This window comes from Schistocerca nitens, chromosome 3 (assembly GCF_023898315.1).
Source record: "Schistocerca nitens isolate TAMUIC-IGC-003100 chromosome 3, iqSchNite1.1, whole genome shotgun sequence".
Classification (NCBI taxonomy): Eukaryota; Metazoa; Arthropoda; class Insecta; order Orthoptera; family Acrididae; genus Schistocerca; species Schistocerca nitens.
Window position 1 is genome coordinate 699189552 of NC_064616.1, and position 23895 is coordinate 699213446.

General features: G+C 41.0%; 1 protein-coding gene across 2 annotated transcripts in view; it reads left to right on the top strand.

Moving 5' to 3' along the window:
• The window catches only part of LOC126248672 (transcription initiation factor TFIID subunit 3), a 324519-nt gene that overhangs the window by 119377 nt on the left and 181247 nt on the right, over positions 1-23895 (top strand). For both annotated transcript variants that reach the window (XM_049949903.1, XM_049949904.1), the window contains exon 5: positions 17908-18084. In XM_049949903.1, coding sequence (XP_049805860.1) covers positions 17908-18084 — 177 coding nt within the window. The remainder of the gene's footprint in view (positions 1-17907; positions 18085-23895) is intronic.

The following is a 23895-nucleotide window of genomic DNA, read 5'->3' on the forward strand; positions in this document are numbered from 1 at the left end:
TGCATAACACTCGAAGTTTGCAAGTTTCAGCACACTTGGAGCATTCTTGGTGTGAAAGCACCATCGAGGCAAAGTCCATAAAAATGTGTCCAAAATCTTGTGGCAATTTGTGCTCATTGGTTTACATTAAAAATATTACATTGCACATGTGGGGTTGGCCACTGTTGTTTGAGTACAAACTTGGTGTTTACAAAACTCTAACTTGAGGACTGGTAAGTGTCTCCACTTCCCTATGCATTTATTGAAATAATTTTGTGATTGATGTTTAAGAGGTAGCTATCATCTTATGGCAGTGGTTTCTGTGGCCTAATGGGCATATTGTGTTCCCTGTTTTGTAGGTACACAGTGATTAGTTTGTGTGAGCAGGGAGCAGGAATAAAGATCAATTATGTTCCAACCTAAGGCTGGGATCACATAAATATGATCTTGTTGGGTGACACAGAGGAACTTGTAGCCATGCAAAAGTTAGATTGAAGGAACGTGGAGAGTCAAATACTGACCGATTTTGTGTCTAATACTGTAAATGAAGATGAAGCAAGACTCCAGAAATCTTTGGTGTTGGTCTTTTCATCACTTTTATTTTAATGTATAAAAAGAAGTTATAATTGGTTGATTGCTTCCCAACCTCCTTTACTGCCTGTGACTGAGTACTTATCCGATAAATGTTATTTAACTTTAAAATATACAATTCCCATACTTACACACACACACACCCACCATACTTTTACATTTGCTGCTGACTCCACTACCACACTCCCTACTATCAACACTGACAAACAGTAACATTAGTACTTTGCTTGTTTATAGTGCACTTAAATTTGCCAAATTCATGGGCACATGGCATGCTGCACATCCACTGGCAGTACTCCTGCTCCTCCACACTACTGCCATTTGTCAATTACAAAATTATTTAGAACAAGCTATAACTATGTGTATTATACAGGGTGATTCAAAAGTGAATACACATGGTTTGTGGGTCTAATGTATGCATGAAAATAAGAGTAAAATGTTAAATAAAGTTTGTCTGAAATTGCATTATTTCTGAGTTATGATGCATAGTGTCATTTGTGGTAGGCATTACATCATGGGATGGTTGCAGGCTTTTGCCATGTTGCCTTTGCCTGCGTCATTATGAGCATGTTCTGGGGTACATGTACAGTATGTAGTTGTGTTTAATTTCAGATCCCTTAATGTTGTTCTGAAAAGAAGTAATTTTTGGTGTTTGGGGTGCACTTGTGATCCCTACTTCACAGTATATATCAGAAAACAAGCAATTTCAGAAAAAAACTTTATTTAACATTTTATGCTTATTTTGATGCATATATTACACCCACAACATGTGTACCCTTACATTTTGATCACCCTGTATAAGTATTTCTCTGACCTGTTGTGTTATTTGGGGTGGGGATGGGGGGGGGGGGCTAGGTTTAATGGATGTAGAGGGAAAAAATGTTTAATACTGGTAATCATTTGATAATACTTCAAAAGCTTCAACATGGAATTTGATCACAGCGTGTGTGGACTTACGTAGCTGCTGATAAATCAAAAACGGTGTGTATAATCTTGTAGTTAGTACAAACCTAAACTGCAATGGAAATTGGTAAAGCCCCTTTTACACAAATGTCTCTATTGTCTTGCTTGTGGCAAGTGAGTAAACAGTCGTGCCACAGACATATTATTTCCTGTACTGATTGTCACCTGCCAAAATGGCATTCATTGTGAGAACTGTCTACCATGCACTGTGCCACCTGAATGGTGAAAGTGAAGTTATGAGGGACTATTGTTCTCACAGAAAGTTGAAAGATAGTAACAACATTGAGGAACTAGCAGTGATGATAGAATTTATTAAACCAAAGCAAAATTCATAGTAGACGTTCTTGACAAAGGTCATATGATAAAATGCCCACATTGCTGAGAACTGAAAGAACTAGTGAAGTGTTACCCAAACATTTCAAAACATCAGCATTTACTTACCTGAGAAGATATATACATATTAAAACATAAAAATCTTTCTCCAGGTATTGGAATACCTAAATACCTTTATGCGTTCAGATATGTGATCTCTTTTTGCGAAGGAACACTAGTAGGAAAATCATGTTCACATGCAACTTTTGCAGTATGTCGCAAAAACAAGAGAAACAAAAATAAATATGAAGACATAAAAGCACAAAACCCAGTACTATAACATGAGTGTGTGCAGCAAGATCAGGTTAACGTCCAGTGTTCCCAGAAGATGTTGTGAATGCGCAGTCTGTAGCATGCACAATTTTTTACTACTCTACACCTGGCTTGGTCAGTTGATCATTAACATCACTGAACAACTTGTGATGATGTAGGTGGCCGATTAACATGAAGGCACTGACATGCTCCCACCACAAGTAGTTGACTTTGACCATAGTTGCTCATGTAAAATGAGCTTAAGATCAGGCCTTCACTAAGAGTAAAGCTTAAAATACAGAATATGTAATGAGATACTCAAAATAACTCTGCTGCCCCTTTATCTCACTCCGAAGTACTGCAACTTGAAATACTAATTCCTTGTGCTGTTAAAAGATGCTGCAAAAATGTAATTTATACTTACAGTATCTTCTCATGACCTAGTCCACTCTGATATTGCAATGTGGGAAACGGCTGTAGACTTGCACTTTGCTTGCTGCATTTCGGTATAAGTTCAAATGAGGAACCTGTTTCCGGAGGCCTAAGTTGTCCTTGACTGATCCTAATAATGTTTTCATTTTGGATGGAGGGTGAAACATGCACTTGACATCGTATTTTCTGAGTATTCTGCCGATCTATGCCGATGTGTTCCCGACATATGGTATAATCGCTGTCGCAACCGGTTTGTCTTTGTCCTTGGAAGGCTGTGGTGTCTGCTTCTTTGGACTTAAGGCGCATTTTATCTGCCAGTTGTTGTAACCGTTCATGCGGAACACGGCCTGCAAGTGCTGCAATTCAGCATCAAATGTCAGTTCTGTAAATTTTCTCAATAGCCTTCTTTGAAAAGAATGTCGTCTCCACTCCAGGGTTCCCCATGTAAGTTCCTGAAGCTCTCTATAGTACTTGCTTGTTGATCAAACCTACTGGTAACAAACCTAGCAGCCCGCCTCTGAATTGCTTATGATGTCTTTCTTTAATCTGACTTGGTGGGGATTCCACACACCAAGTGGTACTCAGGAATGGCTTGCAGTAATGTTCTATATGCGGTCTCCTTTCAGATGAACCCCACTTTCCTCAAATTCTCCCAATAAATCAAAATTGACAGTTCGCCTATCTGCTTGTTCCATATTGTATCACTTTGCAGTATTATGCCTATAATCAGCCTACTAACACTACTAATGCTGTATTTAGACATTACAGAATTTGTTTCATACTCATCTGCATTAACTTACATTTTTGTACATTTAGAGCTAGCTGTTGTTTGTGACACCAACCAGAAATTTTGTCTACGCCATGTTGTATCCACCTACAGTCACTCAATGATGACGCCTTCCCTGTACACCACAGCATCATCAGCAACAGCCGCAATCTGCTGTCCATCAGATCATTTATGTATACAGAGAATCATAATGGTCCTGTCACACTTCTCTGGAGCACTTCTGATGATACCATTGTCTCTGATGAACACTCGCCATTGAGGACAACGTGTCAGGTTTTATCACTTGAGAAGTCTTCAGGCCACCTACTTATCTGGGAACCTATTCTGTATACTGGTACCTTCGTTAACAGTCTGCAGTGGGGCAGCGTGTCAAATGCCTTTTGGAAATCTAGGAATATGGAATCTACCTGTTGCCCTTCACCTATTGTTTGCAGGATATCAAGGCAAACTGAGTTTCACATGAATGGCGCTTTCTCAAACCGTGCTGCTTTGTAGACAGAAGCTTTTCTGTCTTAAGGAAATTTTACTATTCACTTGGGACTTTGTGCTGGGTGAGAGATTTGCAATAAATACAAGCTAAGTAAGGGGCCAACACTGTAGAGTCCTCGTTGTAAGACTAAATTGAGATCATCTCTGAACCTGGCGACTTGTTATCAACTCTTTCAATTGCTTCTCTGTGTCAGGGATGCCTGTGACTATGTTCTCCATATGGGAGTCTCTGTGATGGTCAGTTGGCAGTATGTTTGTATGATCCTGCAGTATGGATGATTTCTTAAACATGAAATTTAAAACTTCGCCTTTGATCCGCTAAACAATTTTACATAGGACCACAATTTTCTCTGGTTCTTGGCAAGATCTTTTGCTAAGATATGACAATGGTAATTGGTGTATACTTTGTGCATTGATTTTCTTACATGGGCATGAATCTGTACCAACTTTTTCTTGTCACCATTTGTGCATTCTCTTTTGAACAGGGAGTGCAACAGTCTTTGCTACCTCGACGTGTTCTGAGTTTTGTTATTAAACCACGGTGGGTCTTCTCCATCCTTAATCCACTTACTCGGCACATACTTCTCCAGAACTTCCCTTACTAAATTTCTGTTATGTCATAGATTTATTAATGCTAATTGTTATTTCAGTTAATTTCCATGGTAAAACCTGGTGATTGAACCAGAGACCTCAGTTTCCATAGTCTGGCAGTTTATCACCGAGGCATACTCTATTTCATGTAGTAAACATCTTTATAATTGATGGCAGTTACAAACATAATTTCCATTGTTTAGTTGTGAGTGTGCTTCCCATGTCATAAGAGCTCAACTTTTAGTCAGTCCATTGCTTGTTATGCAATGGAAAGTGAAGATGGGAAATGGATGCATGTCTGCATTTGTTGTAATGTTTTGTGAAGTAATGTGTGTAACTGGAGTATTGCGATCGGAATAAATTATTAATTTAGTTAGGAAAGTACTGCTGGGATATTTACTGTGGTACCCAGGAATACAGTGACATTGACTTTTAACATTTGTGAATCATTCACACACATCATGTGATGTATGACTGTTGTGAGCAGGAAGTGGACAATAATATCCATAGAATGTACAATGAACTAGCTCGCGCACATTCACTAATACAAACAATCCCTAAGTATCATATGAGAAATTAACAATTAATACTATAATATAATTACACTCGATGACTGAATGTATCCTGGATTATAAAAGTGACGAGACACTTGGTATGTTACACTAATTTGTTCATGTTATCATTTGTTTGAGACTTTCACCTTTTCTTTGGTAGCTGTCCTCATTCCACGTGCTTAAATGTACATTTTCATCCAAATATGGATTAACAGATTGGCAGCGTTTGTGATGGCATTTGCCATCTCTTATTGATAGTGTATCTCTCATTACTTGTATTCAGATTTATGATACCTGTGTTACTCAAGAAATCCTCGACCATCTTCCTATTGACTGTCTCTGTGCAGTTCCTATTAACCATGTTTGACGTTCAAGTCCTTGAATGCTGTAATATCTAACATTTGTGATGGGTAATCCTTGTGAAATTACTCTTTCACTTCAAAGCATTCAGACTGTGTTCTGTTGCTGCCCTTTATTATTTTCTATTGTTTGAAACAATAATTCAGCTATTATTCCATGTCATTGTTGTAGTTTGCTTCTTTCTGTAGTGATAGATAAAAAATTTAATCAAATGTTTGCCTTTGTGCATTTCTCTGTGTATGCTTCTATACCATTTTCAGGGATGCTTTGAATGTCATATGAAAATATATTATGTGCTAAAATTTTAAGGTAGGTTTACAATATCACACAGAATATATGCTCCATTAGGCAGTGAAATAAATCTTTTGAAAGATTCTGGTGAAACAGTCCAGTCCATTTTTACTCTAGAAAAGACATAAGAAATCTTTTTACTAATTTCTGAATTGTCCAACTGTGTGTTTTAGAATATATGGAATATTGCTGTTTTTACAAAGCCTTATCTTCACATGTTTAAATATTTTAGTGGTTTGTTTTTAGAGATAATTTTTCTCACATTGGCAGTATTTTGGTGGTAAATGTGCTGGTTCATACAATATGGAGTGCTGGTTCTGTGGAATATTGCCTTTCTCTTATTACTGGTATTAAGTGCATATTTGTAAGTGTGCATATGTAGCAGTGTTTACATTGGCAGTGAGATAGATTGCTTGATTTCTTTTGCAGCTCTTTTTAAGTTAAGATTGATTACCCTTTGGTAAACATAGTTTTTGCAGTACAATTTTGTAACATTAACTGTGTTGACCTGCATGAAGCTCTGTTCCAAATCCCAGTTTTATTTTCTGTTCCACGATGTTTATTTGACCTATATTCTTAAATGTTTCTGTGTTTATTCCCTTGTTCATTACAATATTACTCTTGTCAATTACTTTGCGTGCCTGACTCTTCTGTCCATTCTGAAATTTCTTTCCATCCTAATGTCCAGTGGAAGCTTTAATATTGACATATATATTTATCCTTCTATCACCAAAGGTTGAATCAGTGTTTTATTTCTCAGGTGATGTTAGTACTAATTTTGTTGGAACTAAATAAAAACCTCCCTCAAAATCAGTGAATTTCAGAGATGCTGGTAATTCAGATGCGCTGGTCCTTTATATAATTCTGTTCATGACTTGCAGGTTGTTTATAGCACTCATATCTGGGAAGAATATAGTGAAAATTCCTTTGTTATGTGATTTTTCCATTCCCAAAACCAACTACTACACTTTTGTCAACAATATATGTAGTCCTCAAGTCGGTCTCTAGTTTATCATAGATTCCCATGACATTACATTAAGTTTATTTGAAATGTGTTCCACCTCACATGTTACTTTAAATGTCATGGATATAATAAGTTTTTAAATTGCCATGAATTTCAGGCAGGTGCATTTTTTCACACTAGGAAAATAACATGCAGTTACACCTTAGAATATATTTTGTTCGTGCTATCTACCTTCAGCATGTTTCGAACTTCAACCAATGGATGTGTGTGGTAGTTACTTTAATGCCAGCCTCTCAGTGGAAATTAATCCGCGCACTTGGGGTAAAAGTAAAATTTTGTGTGGTTATTGACTGGGAAGTTCCCTGAGTATTCAGCCATAATGATTTTATTTATTTAAACTTCATTGGATGTTTTCCTTTGTGAACTTTGTGTGTTATGTCTTAAGTGTAACTGTTTCATATAAATAACTATGATAAGTTTGTCTAGGTTATACTTTTATGCTTATGTTGTTCTCGAGAGAGAGAGAGAGAGAGAGAAGAAGGGAATGGCTGAAAACTGGTGCCATTATACAATCTACTTCTCTTGAATAGCACCAACACCCGATGGATGAATTACCGTCAATGGTATAACATGCCCCGCTCCAAAGAGGTTTCGGTTTAACCCAGGTCATTGATGTGCAGTCGGATTATCAAGAATTACATCCAATCATCTCTCTTCTGCTTGTCAGGCAAATGTTGGTGATCAAAATTTCTCCCAGCATCCGAATTCTAACTAGCTAATTACTTTTTGAGGACCACTAAGCTAGCATGCATGGGTGACCTCTGTTACAGAGGCAGGTACTTGCTCAAACATCTACCTCTTCCAATATCATTTCGCTCTTCCATGTTTTGCAACTGTGAAAAGATATTGTTGTAGCTTCAGCAGTTGAATGGCCAATGAAGTTTTGTACTTTGTATAGGTGTACATTTGGTAGTGTATGTCATACTTTACTGTATTTAAGTTGAGCTAATTTCTATTAGAAATAAATTTATGTGCTTGCAAGTTCCAGTCTTTTGTTTGCAGTATTTTCCTAATTAAATGAGATCTTAAATCTTCCTTCATCAGAACATTTACATGGTTTTCTAAATTCAGTGGTTTTTCATTGTTTCCAGCATGATTCTGATGGTAATATATTATTTACTGTTTCTGCATATTGGAGGTTTTGACGAGTTGTAGATTATCACCTAAGTCAGATGTTGACTGCAGTTTACATCCCTCAGCTGAAATATGCTGATAAATTAAAGATGTGACTAACAAAACAGTCCTTTAAATAATTTTTTGAATATGAGAGGATATCCAATTTCTTATCTGAATTCTGCTGGTAATCTGTTAAAAGACTTGTGCACCAGAATATAAAACTCCATTCTGAACCCTTCCATTGGACACAATTTAGTGAAAGGATGCAAATTACACTAGCAGCTCCACCTGTAGCTCAACAGAGTAAAACAGATTTATAAATGCAAAGGAAACAGAATCTAAATTTGTAGTTGGCTTATACATACATACATATGCTGGCGCCACCTCAGTTTCCTAACCACCTGTATGCCAAGGAATTTCACACATTGAGTTTCATTTATGTGTGCACATTGATCCTCACTTTTGGCACCTGTGAGTAATTTTTATTTCTCTGAAATTTTGTAATATGAAGAGTTAAGCTGTATATTGTGAATAGTGAAATTGGCTTAAACTTGCTCTCCTAACTGTGTGTAGTGTGGATACATTTGGGCCTGTTATCAGTAACATCAATAAACATCATAGCTTTTGAAGAATCCTCTTGTGACTTTGGTATATCATTTACAGGGTAGATCAGAAAATGTATATACACTTTAAAACTGGCTATACAAACTGTACACTTTGAAATTTCAGTGGGTATAGATTGAACATGTAGTACAGTGATTTTGAGCAACAGGTGGTAGTAGTGTTGTGGTGCACTGATGTCAGTGTACAAAGTGAGGCCATGGCACAAACGCAAATGAAGAAGCATTGTCAAATGCTATAGGAAGTTTGAGAACATCAGTGAAGTGCAATGACATTGGAATCAGGACCATGGAACTCAACAACCAACATGCGTAAGCATTGCTCGCCTTCGCGATAAGTTCAAAACTGCTGGAACAATTATGGAGATGCATAAGTGATGATCAGCTTGGCCACGCACAGGAACTAGTGATGAGCCTTCTGCTCAGATGTTAAATGCAAAAAAATTGGATCTTAAGGGATCAAACTGCTACGGTCATCGGTCCCTAAGCTTACACACTATTTGGTCTAACTTAAACTAGCTTGCACTAAGGACAACATGCACACCCATGCCCGAGGGAGGACTCGGACCTCCGACAGAGACAGCCGCGCGGACTGTGGCAAGGCGCCTCAGACTGCTCGGCTACCCCTTGCGGCTTGTTAGGTGCATTCACATGCTAACCGCAGAAGTCAGCACAACAATGTGCATTTGAAACAGGCATGAGTAGGGCAAGTGTAAGCTGTATTTTGCGCAGAGTAAAATAGAAAATTTACATTCCACAGTTGTTGCACACGTTGAATGAGGATGACCAAGACAGAACAACTCATTTTAGTGAATGCTTTCTGATGCAGGTGGAACATGATGCTAATTTGTTTCCAAAATGGTATGGTTTGATGTGGTACAATTTAAATTAAATAGCATTTTAAACAGGTATAACTGTTTGTAATGGGCCCTGTGAAATCCACGTGTTAATGTTGAGCGAGTGGTCAATGCTTTGGGCCGGGACTTAATGTTTGGTGCAGGTTATCATTAAGTGGACTGATTAGACTTGTTTTTTGAAGGTACCTGGAGAAGCTGGACTCAGTAATTTTACCATTCATTTCTGCTTTGTTTAGTGATGAACTTTTTTACTTCCAACAATATAGTACAGCACCCCTCTTTCATAGGGATGCACATGTCTATCTTGATAACAGTGCATTGGCTGCTCACTGCTCAGAGACTAAGTCCCGTGATACCACACAACACGAAATTTTCTTATTCGTTTCACTTCCTAGCTGCCTAAAGACCGACTGTCCGCTTTCACGTCTGCATCCAAACTGTACCCTTTGGTGTCTCCATCTGAACTGTCTGCTTTCACATCTGCACCAGCACTTGCCCCTGCCTGTCCTCAGCTGCATTTCCCGCACGCCAAATATCCTCGCTCAACTGACTAGGGCAGTTTCCTTTCCTGAAGCCGTCCATTGGATTGGCTACAGCTCAGTCTACATTATTTTACATTTTAACATATTTAAATAATCGAAGTGTGACCACTTTCACATTCTAAATAAAGTAACAATAATAACCATTACATAATAAATGTTAAATTCTTTTACATAAAACCAATACAATTTTCTTCTTAGCTTTGAATGACATGGCCAGTAGCCTTGCACCAATGTGCTTTCTGATAAATAAATAAAGAACAAAAGTAACTATTATGCACTAAACTTTACAAAAAATGTTCTATTACCTGATGGTTCAATAAGGTGTCATGCTGTCATCATTCAATGTGTTTTGTGTGGAGGAAATGATGATCTGATGCTTAACGGAAAATACTGATAATTTAAATTTACTATATCCTTTAAACAAATGAAGTTACAGAGTTGATATTTACAACATTTGTCATGTTAATAATGCGCTTCTATATGAAATGTCGATCATTAGTATCGACCAAAGTGTTCAGATTTTAGCATTCAGGTTTTTGTTACAAAACTTGTTAATATCACTTTAACAGTCAATCCTAAACTATTATAGATATGATCAATATTAAAGTTTAATTGGGATCACCATGAAGATTTCTGAAGGACGGTAGATTAAAATAACTGTGACTGAATTCCCTGAGTTATTACAGAATTAATAGTTTCCATAAGTGTTTCCCTTTATGGCCGATCTTAGGTCCACCATATTTAACACTGCTATGTCTCCTTGGCCACAAACGGATTTTACTGGGTTTCCCTATGACATAGGTTCTTGTCTGTCTTGTCTCACTCGCACACTACAACACTTAGGCATCAATAGACAATAGATGCCTGTGAGTTTCCCCATCTCATGGTGAATCTGCACTCTTTGTGGCATGTGGTCCTGGACGACAGGGTTCATTTCACAATTCCTGTAGACTGGCCCTTTCGGCCATCTATTTAAATGAGAGTGGAATGCTCGTTGGCTCACACTGTGGAAGATGTGATCTTGACTGTACAGTATCATGCTCCATAGTGTTTGAACGTGGGTGCTTTGCAGTTTGAACATTTCACTGTAATTATATCGCTTTGAGCCACTGTAACACTGATGATAATATATAAGCTTATTGTTATAACGTCAAGTTTAACACATGTATTTCAGAACGACACAACACATATAAGTCACAGAGTAAGTTGACAAGCAAGACGTGTACACGTTAGCATTCGAGTGAGCACTGAGTCCCAGTCTAGCGGCCGCTGCTCGGCTGGCCGCTTAGGTGGCGCAGCTGCTGCATGACTGGCAGACAGCGCCGCACATAGAGGACACGTGTAATTGCGCGGCGGCGCTTTGAATGATCGGCGAGTCACAACACTTTTCCCCCCTTTGAAATTGTTGCACTGGTCTTGATGGAGGTGTCCTGGAGATGGCTAACGTCCATAGGCGTTGTTTGACTCGCCGTAAAGTCTCGAGGAGGCGGCTTCCCGTACGGACGGAAGTGTCCCTGATGATAACGGGTCGAGATGACAGGAGACGTAGGGGTCGAATCTGCTGGGGCCCCATGCATGGGCACATCTCCTGGTGGCGTCCGTTCTTGTGCTGGCATCGCTATGACGGTGAGAGGGCTGCGTTGTGTGTATTGAGAGATGCCAAGATCCCGAGCGTCAGGTAGAGCCGAAGGTGATGTAGCAGCATTAGGAACAGGCGTTGCCGGCACACGAGGCCGAAGCTGGTCCGAATGACGCACTGCAACACCCGTGTCTGTCTGGATTTCATACAGGCGTTTGCCACGGTGTCGTAAGATGCAGCCCGGGCTCCATTTTGGCCGCCTGCCATATCCTCATACCCAGACGAGGTCGTCTGCGGTGAACCGGCCAAGTGAAGGCACCCGCGGGCGTGAGGTGGAAGGCCGCAGAAGATGAAGTAGCGTGCGGGGCTGTCGGCCATGTAAGAGCTCAGCCGGGCTGTGGTCGCCCATGGGGGTGAAACGGTAAGACGCCAGAAACTGGAGAAGTGCATCATCAGCAGCAGAAGAAGTCAGAAGTTTCCGCATCTGAGCCTTAAATGTGCGGACCAGTCGTTCAGCCTCACCGTTGGATTGTTGATGGAACGGCGGGGCCGTGACATGCATAACGCCGTGACGAGCACAAAAATCCGCAAATTCGGAAGAGGCAAATTGCGGACCATTATCAATAACAAGAGTAGAGGGGAGGCCTTCCAAAGAAAAAATGCAGCCGGGGAGCACTGGTGGTTGCCGCGGTGGTAGGCGACGTGCAACGGACAATGAAAGGAAAGTTAGAGTAGGCGTCAATTATGAGGAGCCAATAAGTACCTAAAAAGGGTCCCGCAAAGTCAGCATGAATGTGCTCCCAGGGCTTCTCAGGCGAAGGCCACGGTGACAAAGATGACTTCGGGGCAGCGGCCTGTGACGCACAAGGGCCGCAGGCAGTGACCATGTGTGCTATTTCAGAGTCGATGCCAGGCCAGTACACATGACGGCGCGCCAGAGATTTTGTGCGAGACACACCCCAGTGCCCTTGGTGAAGGAGGCGCAAGACCGAAGCATGCAAAGACGCAGGTACCACAACACGCGGCGAAGCATTGTCAGTGGAAAGGAGGATAACACCATCCCTAGCCGTGACGCGGTAGCGCAAAACGTAGTAGTTCCGCAACGGATCAGAAGTCTTAGCGGATGGGCAATCTGGTGAACCTTTCTGAATACAGGGTAAAACCCAGGAGAGGGTAGGGTCAGAACCCGTAGCAGCCGCCAGCCTGTCCCCAGTGATGGGGAACCCGTCCACAACCCGCTGCTCGGCAACATCCAGGTGGAAACACAAAAGTTCATCCCTATCGAATGCCTGATCAGGACCCATGGGAAGGCGAGACAGAGCATCAGCATTTGCATGTTGAGCCGTTGGCCGGAAATGAATCTCATAATTGAAACGAGACAAGGAAAGAGCCCAACGCTGGAGGCGGTGTGCAGCCTTGTCGGGAAGTGATGTTGATGGATGAAACAAGGAAACAAGTGGTTTGTGATCCGTAACAAGATGAAATTTAGAGCCATAGAGAAAAACACCAAACTTATGAAGAGCATAAATAATTGCCAAAGCTTCTTTCTCAATTTGAGAATACTTTTGTTGGGCATCCGTGAGCGTTTTGGAGGCATAAGCAATGGGTTGTTCCGAACCGTCAGAAAAACGGTGCGCAATGACTGCACCAACCCCGTATTGAGAGGCGTCTGTGGCAAGAACAAGATGTTGGCCAGGTCGATAAGTAGCCAGGCACGGGGCCTGTTTCAGCATAGTCTTCAATTTCTGGAAAGCCGCATCGCATGACGCGGACCAGTGAAAAGGCACGTTTTTATGCAACAGGCGATGCAACGGCTGAGCCACCGAAGCCGCAGACGGTAAAAACTTGTGATAGTATGCTATTTTCCCCAAGAAGGCCTGCAGTTCCTCAACAGATGTAGGGCGAGGAAGGGCATTGATCGCAGCAACAGTTTGCTGAAGCGGACGAATACCATCCCGAGAGAGTTGAAACCCCAAGTACGTGATAGATGCCTGAAAAAATTTTGATTTCTGACCGGCTGTCTGTAAGCCATGAAAAAGTGTGCGGAGATTTTGAAGATGTTTTTCAGTGGTGGAGCCAGTGACAACAATGTCGTCCATGTAATTGATACACCCAGGGACAGGGAGCAATATTTGTTCCAAGAATCGCTGAAGGAGAGCAGGGGCACTAGCAACCCCGAATGGCAAGCGTTGGTATTGATAGAGGCTGAAAGGCGTGTTAATGACCAGAATCTGCCGGGAAGCAGCGTCAAGAGGAAGTTGATGATAAGCTTCTGACATGTCAATTTTAGAAAAATACTTGCCTCCAGCAAGTTTAGTGAACAGTTCTTCAGGATGGGGCATAGGGTAAGTGTCGATGAGGCATTGAGCATTTACAGTGGCTTTGAAATCGCCACAGAGACGAATATCAGCATTTGGCTTAGCAACGACAACAACAGGAGAGGACCACTCACTGGAAGTGACAGGAAGCAAGACCCCTGAAGTAGTGAGACGATCCAACTCCCGTTTTACCCGATCACGAAGGGCCACAGGAATGGGCCGAGCCCGAAAAAACTTAGGCCGAGCAGTGGGTTTGAGCGTGATATGAGCTTCAAAGTCGTTTGCACGGCCTAACCCAGGAGAAAAAAGGGACGAAAATGTCGTCGACAAGGAATCCAGTTGAGCATAAGGAATAGCATCAGAGACAATATTGACAGATTCATCTATGGAGAACCCAAAAACACGAAAGGCATCGAAACCAAAAAGATTTTCTCCGTTGCTCTGGTCGACCACAAATATGGGAACAGTGCGAACGATGGATTTGAAAGATACCTCAGCATTAAATTGTCCCAAGAGAGAAATCTTCTGTTAATTGTACGTCCGTAATTGCCGAGTGACAGGTGACACGAGTGGAGAACCCAACTGAAGATACGTCTGAGAATTAATTATAGTGGCAGCAGAACCGGTATCCACCTGCATGCGAACATCTCGACCAAGGATTTGGACAGTGAGGAATAACTTCCCTGAAAGGGAAGAAGTGCAATTGACAGACATCACAGAATCAGAATCAGCGTCATGTTCATGAACATCATGTATGCGGTCGGATTTGCAAACGGAAGACACATGACCTTTCTTTTTGCAATTGTGACACACAGCCCAATGTCGGGGACAATTCTCTCGTGAATGTTTCGTAAAACACCGCGGACATGAAGGAAGTTGCCGGGGGTTTTGCTGCAGTTTCTTAGCGCGTTGTTTACAGTTAGGCCGAGGCTGCGCGTGGGAGCGCACTGCGGCCACGTCGGCCGGCGGGGACGCGCCGCACGCATCGTCAACAGTGCACAGAGGTTGTATTTCCCCGACACCACCCTACGCCTCTATTTGCACCCCAGCGGCGCGAGAAATTTCAAAATACTGCGCAATGGAGAGAACTTCATCTAGAGTCGGATTTGCCATCTGAAGGGCCCATTGCCGAACTTCTTTGTCGGGCGCCAACCGGATAATAACATGCCGTACCATGGAATCGGCATAGGATTCTTTGTGAACGTCAGTAACAAATTGACACTTTCGACTGAGGCCGTGAACTTCAGCAGCCCAAGCACGATAGGATTGATGTGGCTGTTTTTTACAATGATAAAAGGCAACACGAGAGGCTACCATATGCGTTTGCTTTTGAAAATAGACAGACAGAAGTGAGCACATTTGGGCAAAGGACAAAGACGCAGGATCCTTCAAAGGAGCCAATTGCGACAACAATCGATACATTTGAGGTGAAATCAAGGAAAGGAACAGAGACTTACATGGTTGTTCGTCCGTGACATGAAATGCCAAGAAGTGCTGTCGAAGACGTTTTTCATAATCAGACCAGTCTTCCGCCATCTTGTCGTAAGGAGGAAAGGGAGGTATAACCAATGACGAGAAACGCCCCGCATTTGATGCCACGACGAAATCGCAAATCGCCGCTGTAAGAAACGTTTGCTGTTCAAGGAGATTTTGCAGGTAAGATGTAGCAGCATTAGGAACAGGCTCAGATGCGGAAACTTCTGACTTCTTCTGCTGCTGATGATGCGCTTCTCCAGTTTCTGGCGTCTTACCGTTTCACCCCCATGGGCGACCACAGCCCGGCTGAGCTCTTACATGGCCGACAGCCCCGCACGCTACTTCATCTTCTGCGGCCTTCCACCTCATGCCCGCGGGTGCCTTCACTTGGCCGGTTCACCGCGGACAACCTCGTCTGGGTATGAGGATATGGCAGGCGGCCAAAATGGAGCCCGGGCTGCATCTTACGACACCGTGGCAGACGCCTGTATGAAATCCAGACAGACACGGGTGTTGCAGTGCGTCATTCGGACCAGCTTCGGCCTCGTGTGCCGGCAACGCCTGTTCCTAATGCTGCTACATGTGTACACGTTAGCATTCGAATGAGCACTGAGTCCCAGTCTAGCGGCCGCTGCTCGGCTGGCCGCTTAGGTGGCGCAGCTGCTGCAGGGCTGGCAGACAGCGCCGCACGTAGAGGACGCGCGTAATTGCGCGGCGGAGCTTTGAATGATTGGCGAGTCACAACACTTATCTTCATTTAAGTGTGTATTTTTTTGATTTGCCCTGTATATACATTAAGAACTGGATTGGGCCAAGTATTGAACCTTGCAGGAAACCCTATTCTTTCCATGTTGCTCTGTTGTGTGCTATTTTTATTCCGTCTGGTAGTGCTGCTATTACACAATATCTCTCCACTCACTCCAATTCATAGTAGGACATTCCATGATTCATTATATGTTAACCCAGAATTTTTTATTGTTTGTGTTATATTTTATCTATTTATTTTTAAAGCTGTGCATTTGATAAATATGCCTTTTGACATTCATGGCACTGCCAGAATTGAACCCAACATCCCTTGCCCTGATCTGTCAGAGCACGGTTTTTATACTCTTTTGTCTGATCACTTTTACCAACCTCTTGGTCTCATGTGATCCTATCCTGGTAGGTTTCAGAAAGCAGTGGTGGTGTTCACTTCCACTGTTATAATATCCCAGATCGTGAATTTTTCATCTCCCAATTTTATGTTACCTGGAAGTGTGTAGACATTCATCCTGATAAATTAAAAAATAACTTTAGATGGCATTGTTTCATGAAAGTGCTGTTGACTTAATGTGATACTGTAATGCAAACATACTGCATACTTTTTTTAACATGTGGCAAGGGCCTTATCGACCATACGCCTGCTCTATGAGCCTCTTCCACTTCTGCCTGTCCAATGCGCCGTTTGTCCAGTTACTGCTGCTGTTCATACTCATTGTGTCCTCCCGAATGTTATCCAGCCATCTGATTCTGGGTCTTCCTCTTCTTCACGTTCCTTCTGTTGTTCTGCTGAATGCCATTCTAGGTAGTCTATTCTGTCATTCTTGCTATATGGCCTGCCCAATTCAACCTTCTCCTCTTGAGCACTTCGACGATGTTACGGTGTTTGTACAGCCCTCTTAATTCTTCATTTCTTCTTATTCTCCATTCCATGTTATTTTCGTCGTATACAGGTCCAAAAATTTTTCTTAGTACTTTTCTTTCAAATATTAACATTTTTTCTTCATCTTTCTTTCTAAATATTAATGTTTCACATCCATATAACATCACAGGTATAATGGTTGATTGATATAAGCAGATTTTGAAGTTACTGCTAAGTGATCTTTTTCTTAAAATTTTGATGAAACTAAAAAGTGTCTTGTTTGCTGTTGATAAACGGGCATCTATTTCTATATCTTTTCTGTTGTTATTACTAAAAAGACTTCCTAGGTACTTGAAGTGGTCAACAGTCTTGAAATTGAATCCATCTACAGTCAGAGGTGCATCTTTCCTGGTTTTCTTACTTATTTGCAGGTATTCTATCTTTTCTTCATTAACATGTAATCCTGTTTTCTCAGCAATTTTGTAGTAATTTTGCATCATTCTGATTAATTCTCTTTTGGAACTACTTATTAGTGCTACATCATCTGCATAGGCAAGTCTTGTAATGTTCACGTCCTGTAGCTGGATCCTAAATTTAGTTTATTTACCAGTGCCTTATTACATGTGTACTTTGCTTTACTGATTGCCCTATTCTGTAACATTTTCAAAAGTTTGCTGTAAAAATTGAGTATATGTTTCACATTTAGCTGCTGATCCCACAGAATTATGAAACGAAATTAATGCTTTGCTGCCATCTACTGCTGCTACTGCATAAGTGACATCTGACATACTGATTCCAAGTTTGCCAAGACATTGCTTTTCTGTAGTACTTCAGTCATATCACAAGTAGCAGTAATGTCAACTGAATGTTGCTATTTCATGACCATTTTATTGTTTTGCCTAAAAGTTACCCCTAAACCAATATTGTAAGTTACCTAAATTCATATGTATTGTATTTAAAGTGCCAAAGTCCTTACTAAAGCTCTGTAATACACAAAAGGGCTGTTTTAATCATGTAAGTGGAGGTTTTCTGCAATGCTGCTGTGCGTTTCTGTACTTACTGATTTCTGTGTATTTTTCTACTTTTCTTCTAGAAAGTGAAAGAGCACCGAAGGGAGAGAAAAGATAAAGCAAAGAAGAAGAAGGAAAAAAAGCTGAAAGCAAAGAAAGAAAAAGGAGAAAAAAGGAAAATCAAATTAGAGAAGAAAGAAAAACTCAAAGAGAAGATCAAAGAAAAGAAAGAAAAGAAAGAAAAACGTAAAGAAAAAGAGGTAAAGTTTTTTACTTTTTTTGGTCCTATCTCATAAATATTATGTATGTGCTTTTATAATGGAGCTTGAACATTGTAAATGTGTACTTCTTAAAACAAAAAGATTCACACTCTCTCTCTCTCTCTCTCTCTCTCTCTCTCTCTCTCTCTCTCTCTCTCACACACACACACACACACACACACACACACACACACACACACACACAGACAGAGAAAAAAAGACATAGGTGTATAACTGTGATCAGTTGTGCAGAGTTCCCATATATGGATAACACATAACAGTACTTATTGTGCAGTGGTGGCATGCAGTCTGGAGGAATGTGATTATATTGGTGACATGATACCTTAATTGAGCTACAGTTATGAACTGCTCTGAAGTGGTCATTCATGGATTATTACAAGGATTGCCTGACTCTACTAGTCAATTAAAAGAAGACTAGTGTAACGAAACAGTTTATTGGGAACTGCAGTACAAGTCTTAACTCTATTTTAGCATATTTGTCATGTATGTTCAAGTTATGTTTCATAACAAAACAGTGTATCTTACACTCCTTATAGAAGCTCTCTGCTGCCGTTAGTGATAGCCAAGTGGCAACAATGTCTTATTTGATGGATTTCTCATCCTGGAATCACTTCCAAACAAGGAAACTGTCAGATTCACAAAGACATGAAAAAGAGATGGTTAGCAGATGTTTTTATGACACTGTATTTCCCATTTAGTGGCTGCAGTGCAATGACTTATTACAAACTTTGCTTGAGAAAGATTTTCTGAGCATTCTTACACCTACTAGCTTGTCCAGTCTGATTTTACACATCTCGACACAAAAGACGATTGTGCCTAAATGAATCTAGGGTCTCTACTTCATATTATTATAAAGTGCTTTGATGTGTTACATTTTGTGTTCTTTTAGTTGTTTACAGATCTTATTTTGTGGATAGCTCTTTATCATTTATAGTACAGGAAACTGTAAAACACTTGGTCCTGGAAATATTTTTGTGGGGTTATTGACAGCTATAGGATACCACTAGAAAGGAAGAGAAGAACCATATCACTAACAGTTGTCAACAAACTGAAACGATATCAGAATGGAAAAAGTAATGTATAGTTCCCATTTTCAAGGGAAAGAGAAGAGACCATAACTGCTTTAAGTGTTGAAAGCAGTGAGCCAATTATTTGGAAACATTATGTAAGAAAATCAGACAGAATATTGACCACTATGTTGAGGATGAGCAAAATGAACTTAGATCAGATAGATCTTGTACAGTTAACCTTTTTATCTTACCACAGCTAATGGAAAAATGTATAGCTGTAGAAAAAGAGTAACTCATATTCGTAGAGTCAGTAAAGACATGTGACACTGATTCTAAAACAACACTGTGCGGCATCTAGATATGGATCACCATCTGTTAAAGATGATTATGGAAATGTCCTTAGACAGTAGTTGTTGATTAAAAGAGGATAAAAATTATTCAACCTCGCAAAAGTATTCAGACAGGGTTGCCATATATCACCTATTTAATTCAGTTTGTATGTGGATGCGGCTGACTGAAGATTATTGATCAACTATGGATGACTTGGCAACGGCCTTGCCGCAGTGGCTACACCGGTTCCCGTGAGATCACCGAAGTTAAGCGCTGTCGGGCGTGGCCGGCGCTTGGATGGGTCACCATCCCGCCGCCACGTGCTGTTGCCATTTTTCGGGGTGCACTCAGCCTCGTGATGCCAATTGAGGAGCTACTCGACCGATTAGTAGCGGCTTCGGTCAAAGAATACCGTCCTAACGGTCGGGAGTGCGGTGTGCTGACCACACGCCCCTCCTTATCCGCATCCTCCTCGGAAGATGACACGGCGGCCGGGCGGTCCCGGAAGGGCCACTTGTGGCCTAAAGACGGAGCTTTTTTTTTTTTTTATGGATGACTTACAATAGAGGTCATTAACATTTGCAGATGATCATGTCATACTAGCACAATATGAATATGAGCCCCCCCCCCCCATGAACCATGGACCTTGCTGTTGGTGGGGAGGCTTGCGTGCCTCAGCGATACAGATAGCCGTACCATAGGTGCAACCACAACGGAGGGGTATCTGTTGAGAGGCCAGACAAACGTGTGGTTCCTGAAGAGGGGCAGCAGCCTTTTCAGTAGTTGCAAGGGCAACAGCCTGGATGATTGACTGATCTGGCCTTGTAACAATAACCAAAACGGCCTTGCTGTGCTGATACTGCGAACGGCTGAAAGCAAGGGGAAACTACAGCCATAATTTTTCCCGAGGGCATGCAGCTTTACTGTATGATTAAATGATGATGGCGTCCTCATGGGTAAAATATTCCGGAGGTAAAATAGTCCCCCATTCGGATCTTCGGGTGGGGACTACTCAAGAGGATGTCGTTATCAGGAGAAAGAAAACTGGCGTTCTACGGGTCGGAGCGTGGAATGTCAGATCCCTTAATCGGGCAGGTAGGTTAGAAAATTTGAAAAGGGAAATGGATAGGTTAAAGTTAGATATAGTGGGAATTAGTGAAGTTCGGTGGCGGGAGGAACAAGACTTCTGGTCAGGTGACTACAGGGTTATAAACACAAAATCAAATAGGGGTAATGCAGGAGTAGGTTTAATAATGAATAGGAAAATAGGAATGCGGGTAAGCTACTACAAAGAGCATAGTGAACGCATTATTGTGGCCAAGATAGATATGAAGCCCACACCTACTACAGTAGTACAAGTTTATATGCCAACTAGCTCTGCAGATGACGAAGAAATTGAAGAAATGTATGATGAAATAAAAGAAATTATTCAGATAGTGAAGGGAGACAAAAATTTAATAGTCATGGGTGACTGGAATTCGAGTGTAGGAAAAGGCAGAGAAGGAAACATAGTAGGTGAATATGGATTGGGGCTATGAAATGAAAGAGGAAGCCGCCTGGTAGAATTTTGCACAGAGCATAACTTAATCATAGCTAGCACTTGGTTTAAGAATCATGAAAGAAGGTTGTATACATGGAAGAACCCTGGAGATACTAAAAGGTATCAGATAGATTATATAATGGTAAGACAGAGATTTAGGAACCAGGTTTTAAATTGTAAGACATTTCCAGGGGCAGATGTGGACTCTGACCACAATCTATTGGTTATGACCTGTAGATTAAAACTGAAGAAACTGCAAAAAGGTGGGAATTTAATGAGATGGGACCTGGATAAACTGAAAGAACCAGAGGTTGTACAGAGTTTCAGGGAGAGCATAAGGGAACAATTGACAGGAATGGGGGAAAGAAATACAGTAGAAGAAGAATGGGTAGCTTTGAGGGATGAAGTAGTGAAGGCAGCAGAGGATCAAGTAGGTAAAAAGACGAGGTCTAGTAGAAATGCTTGGGTAACAGAAGAAATATTGAATTTAATTGATGAAAGGAGAAAATATAAAAATGCAGTAAATGAAGCTGGCAAAAAGGAATACAAACGTCTCAAAAATGAGATCGACAGGAAGTGCAAAATGGCTAAGCAGGGATGGCTAGAGGACAAATGTAAGGATGTAGAGGCTTATCTCACTAGGGGTAACATAGATACTGCCTACAGGAAAATTAAAGAGACCTTTGGAGATAAGAGAACAACTTGTATGAATATCAAGAGCTCAGATGGAAACCCAGTTCTAAGCAAGGAAGGGAAAGCAGAAAGGTGGAAGGAGTATATAGAGGGTCTATACAAGGGTGATGTACTTGAGGACAATATTATGTAAATGGAAGAGGATGTGGATGAAGATGAAATGGGAGATACGATACTGCGTGAAGAGTTTGACAGAGCACTGAAAGACCCGAGTCGAAACAAGGCCCCCGGAGTAGACAACATTCCATTGGAACTACTGACGGCCTTGGGAGGGCCAGTCCTGACAAAACTCTATCATCTGGTGAGCAAGATGTATGAAACAGGCGAAATACCCTCAGACTTCAAGAAGAATATAATAATTCCAATCCCAAAGAAAGCAGGTGTTGACAGATGTGAAAATTACCGAACTATCAGTTTAATAAGTCACAGCTGCAAAATACTAACACGAATTCTTTACAGACGAATGGAAAAACTAATAGAAGCCAACCTCGGGGAAGATCAGTTTGGATTCCGTAGAAACACTGGAACATGTGAGGCAATACTGACCTTATGACTTATCTTAGAAGAAAGATTAAGGAAAGGCAAACCTACATTTCTAGCATTTGTAGACTTAGAGAAAGCTTTTGACAATGTTGACTGGAATACTCTCTTTCAAATTCTAAAGGTGGCAGGGGTAAAATACAGGGAGCGAAAGGCTATTTACAATTTGTACAGAAATCAGATGGCAGTTATAAGAGCCGAGGGACATGAAAGGGAAGCCGTGGTTGGGAAGGGAGTAAGACAGGGTTGTAGCCTCTCACCGGTGTTATTCAATCTGTATATTGAGCAAGCAGTAAAGGAAACAAAAGAAAAATTCGGAGTAGGTATTAAAATCCATGGAGATGAAATAAAAACTTTGGGTTCGCCGATGACATTGTAATTCTGTCAGAGACAGCAAAGGACTTGGAAGAGCAGTTGAATGGAATGGACAGTGTCTTGAAAGGAGGATATAAGATGAACATCAACAAAAGCAAAACGAGGATAATGGAATGTAGTCGAATTAAGTTTGGTGATGCTGAGGGAATTAGATTAGGAAATGAGACACTTAAAGTAGTAAAGGAGTTTTGCTATTTGGGGAGCAAAATAACTGATGATGGTCGAAGTAGAGAGGATATAAAATGTAGACTGGCAATGGCAAGGAAAGCGTTTCTGAAGAAGAGAAATTTGTTAACATCAAGTATAGATTTAAGTGTCAGGAAGTCATTTCTGAAAGTATTTGTATGGAGTGCAGCCCTGTATGGAAGTGAAACATGGACGATAAATAGTTTGGACAAGAAGAGAATAGAAGCTTTCGAAATGTGGTGCTACAGAAGAATGCTGAAGATTAGATGGGTAGATTACATAACTAATGAAGAAGTACTGAATAGGATTGGGGAGAAGAGAAGTTTGTGGCACAACTTGACCAGAAGACGGGTCCGGTTGGTAGGACATGTTTTGAGGCATCAAGGGATCACCAATTTAGTATTGGAGGGCAGCGTGGAGGGTAAAAATCATAGAGGGAGACTAAGAGATGAATACACTAAGCAGACTAAGAAGGATGTAGGTTGCAGTAGGTACTGGGAGATGAAGAAGCTTGCACAGGATAGAGTAGCATGGAGAGCTGCATCAAACCAGTCTCAGGACTGAAGACCACAACAACAACAACAACAACAACAACAACAACATGAATATGAGCTAGAATTTATTATATAACAACTATATTAGAAATATGAAAAAATGGGACTCAAAGCCTAACAGAAATCATATATCTGGTATTGAATAGTGATGTTATGTTTCCAACACACAATTGATGAGGCGGTTATTAGACAAGCAAAAAGAATATATATATGGTGTGGGGCATACATTAATAAGAATGGAGTGGAAAGTACGGAAATAAAATACAACAATGCAGAAGATTGATTGGGAATGTGTATTCTTTTTAGCAGATTAAAAATCCACACAAATTATGAAAAGGACATATGTATGTATGTGTATGTATGTTCCAACTCTCCACCTAAACCATTGCACTTACTTCAACTGAGCTTAGTACACACATCACTTATTGTCTGGAAACTACTGCTGTGGGGATAAGAACCACTTACCTCTGAAAGGGGTGGGGTTGGGGTGAAAAATCAGTGTACCCCATGACACACAAATACCTATACTTTATTCATCCAGTATTTGAGAATGAGAGTATTT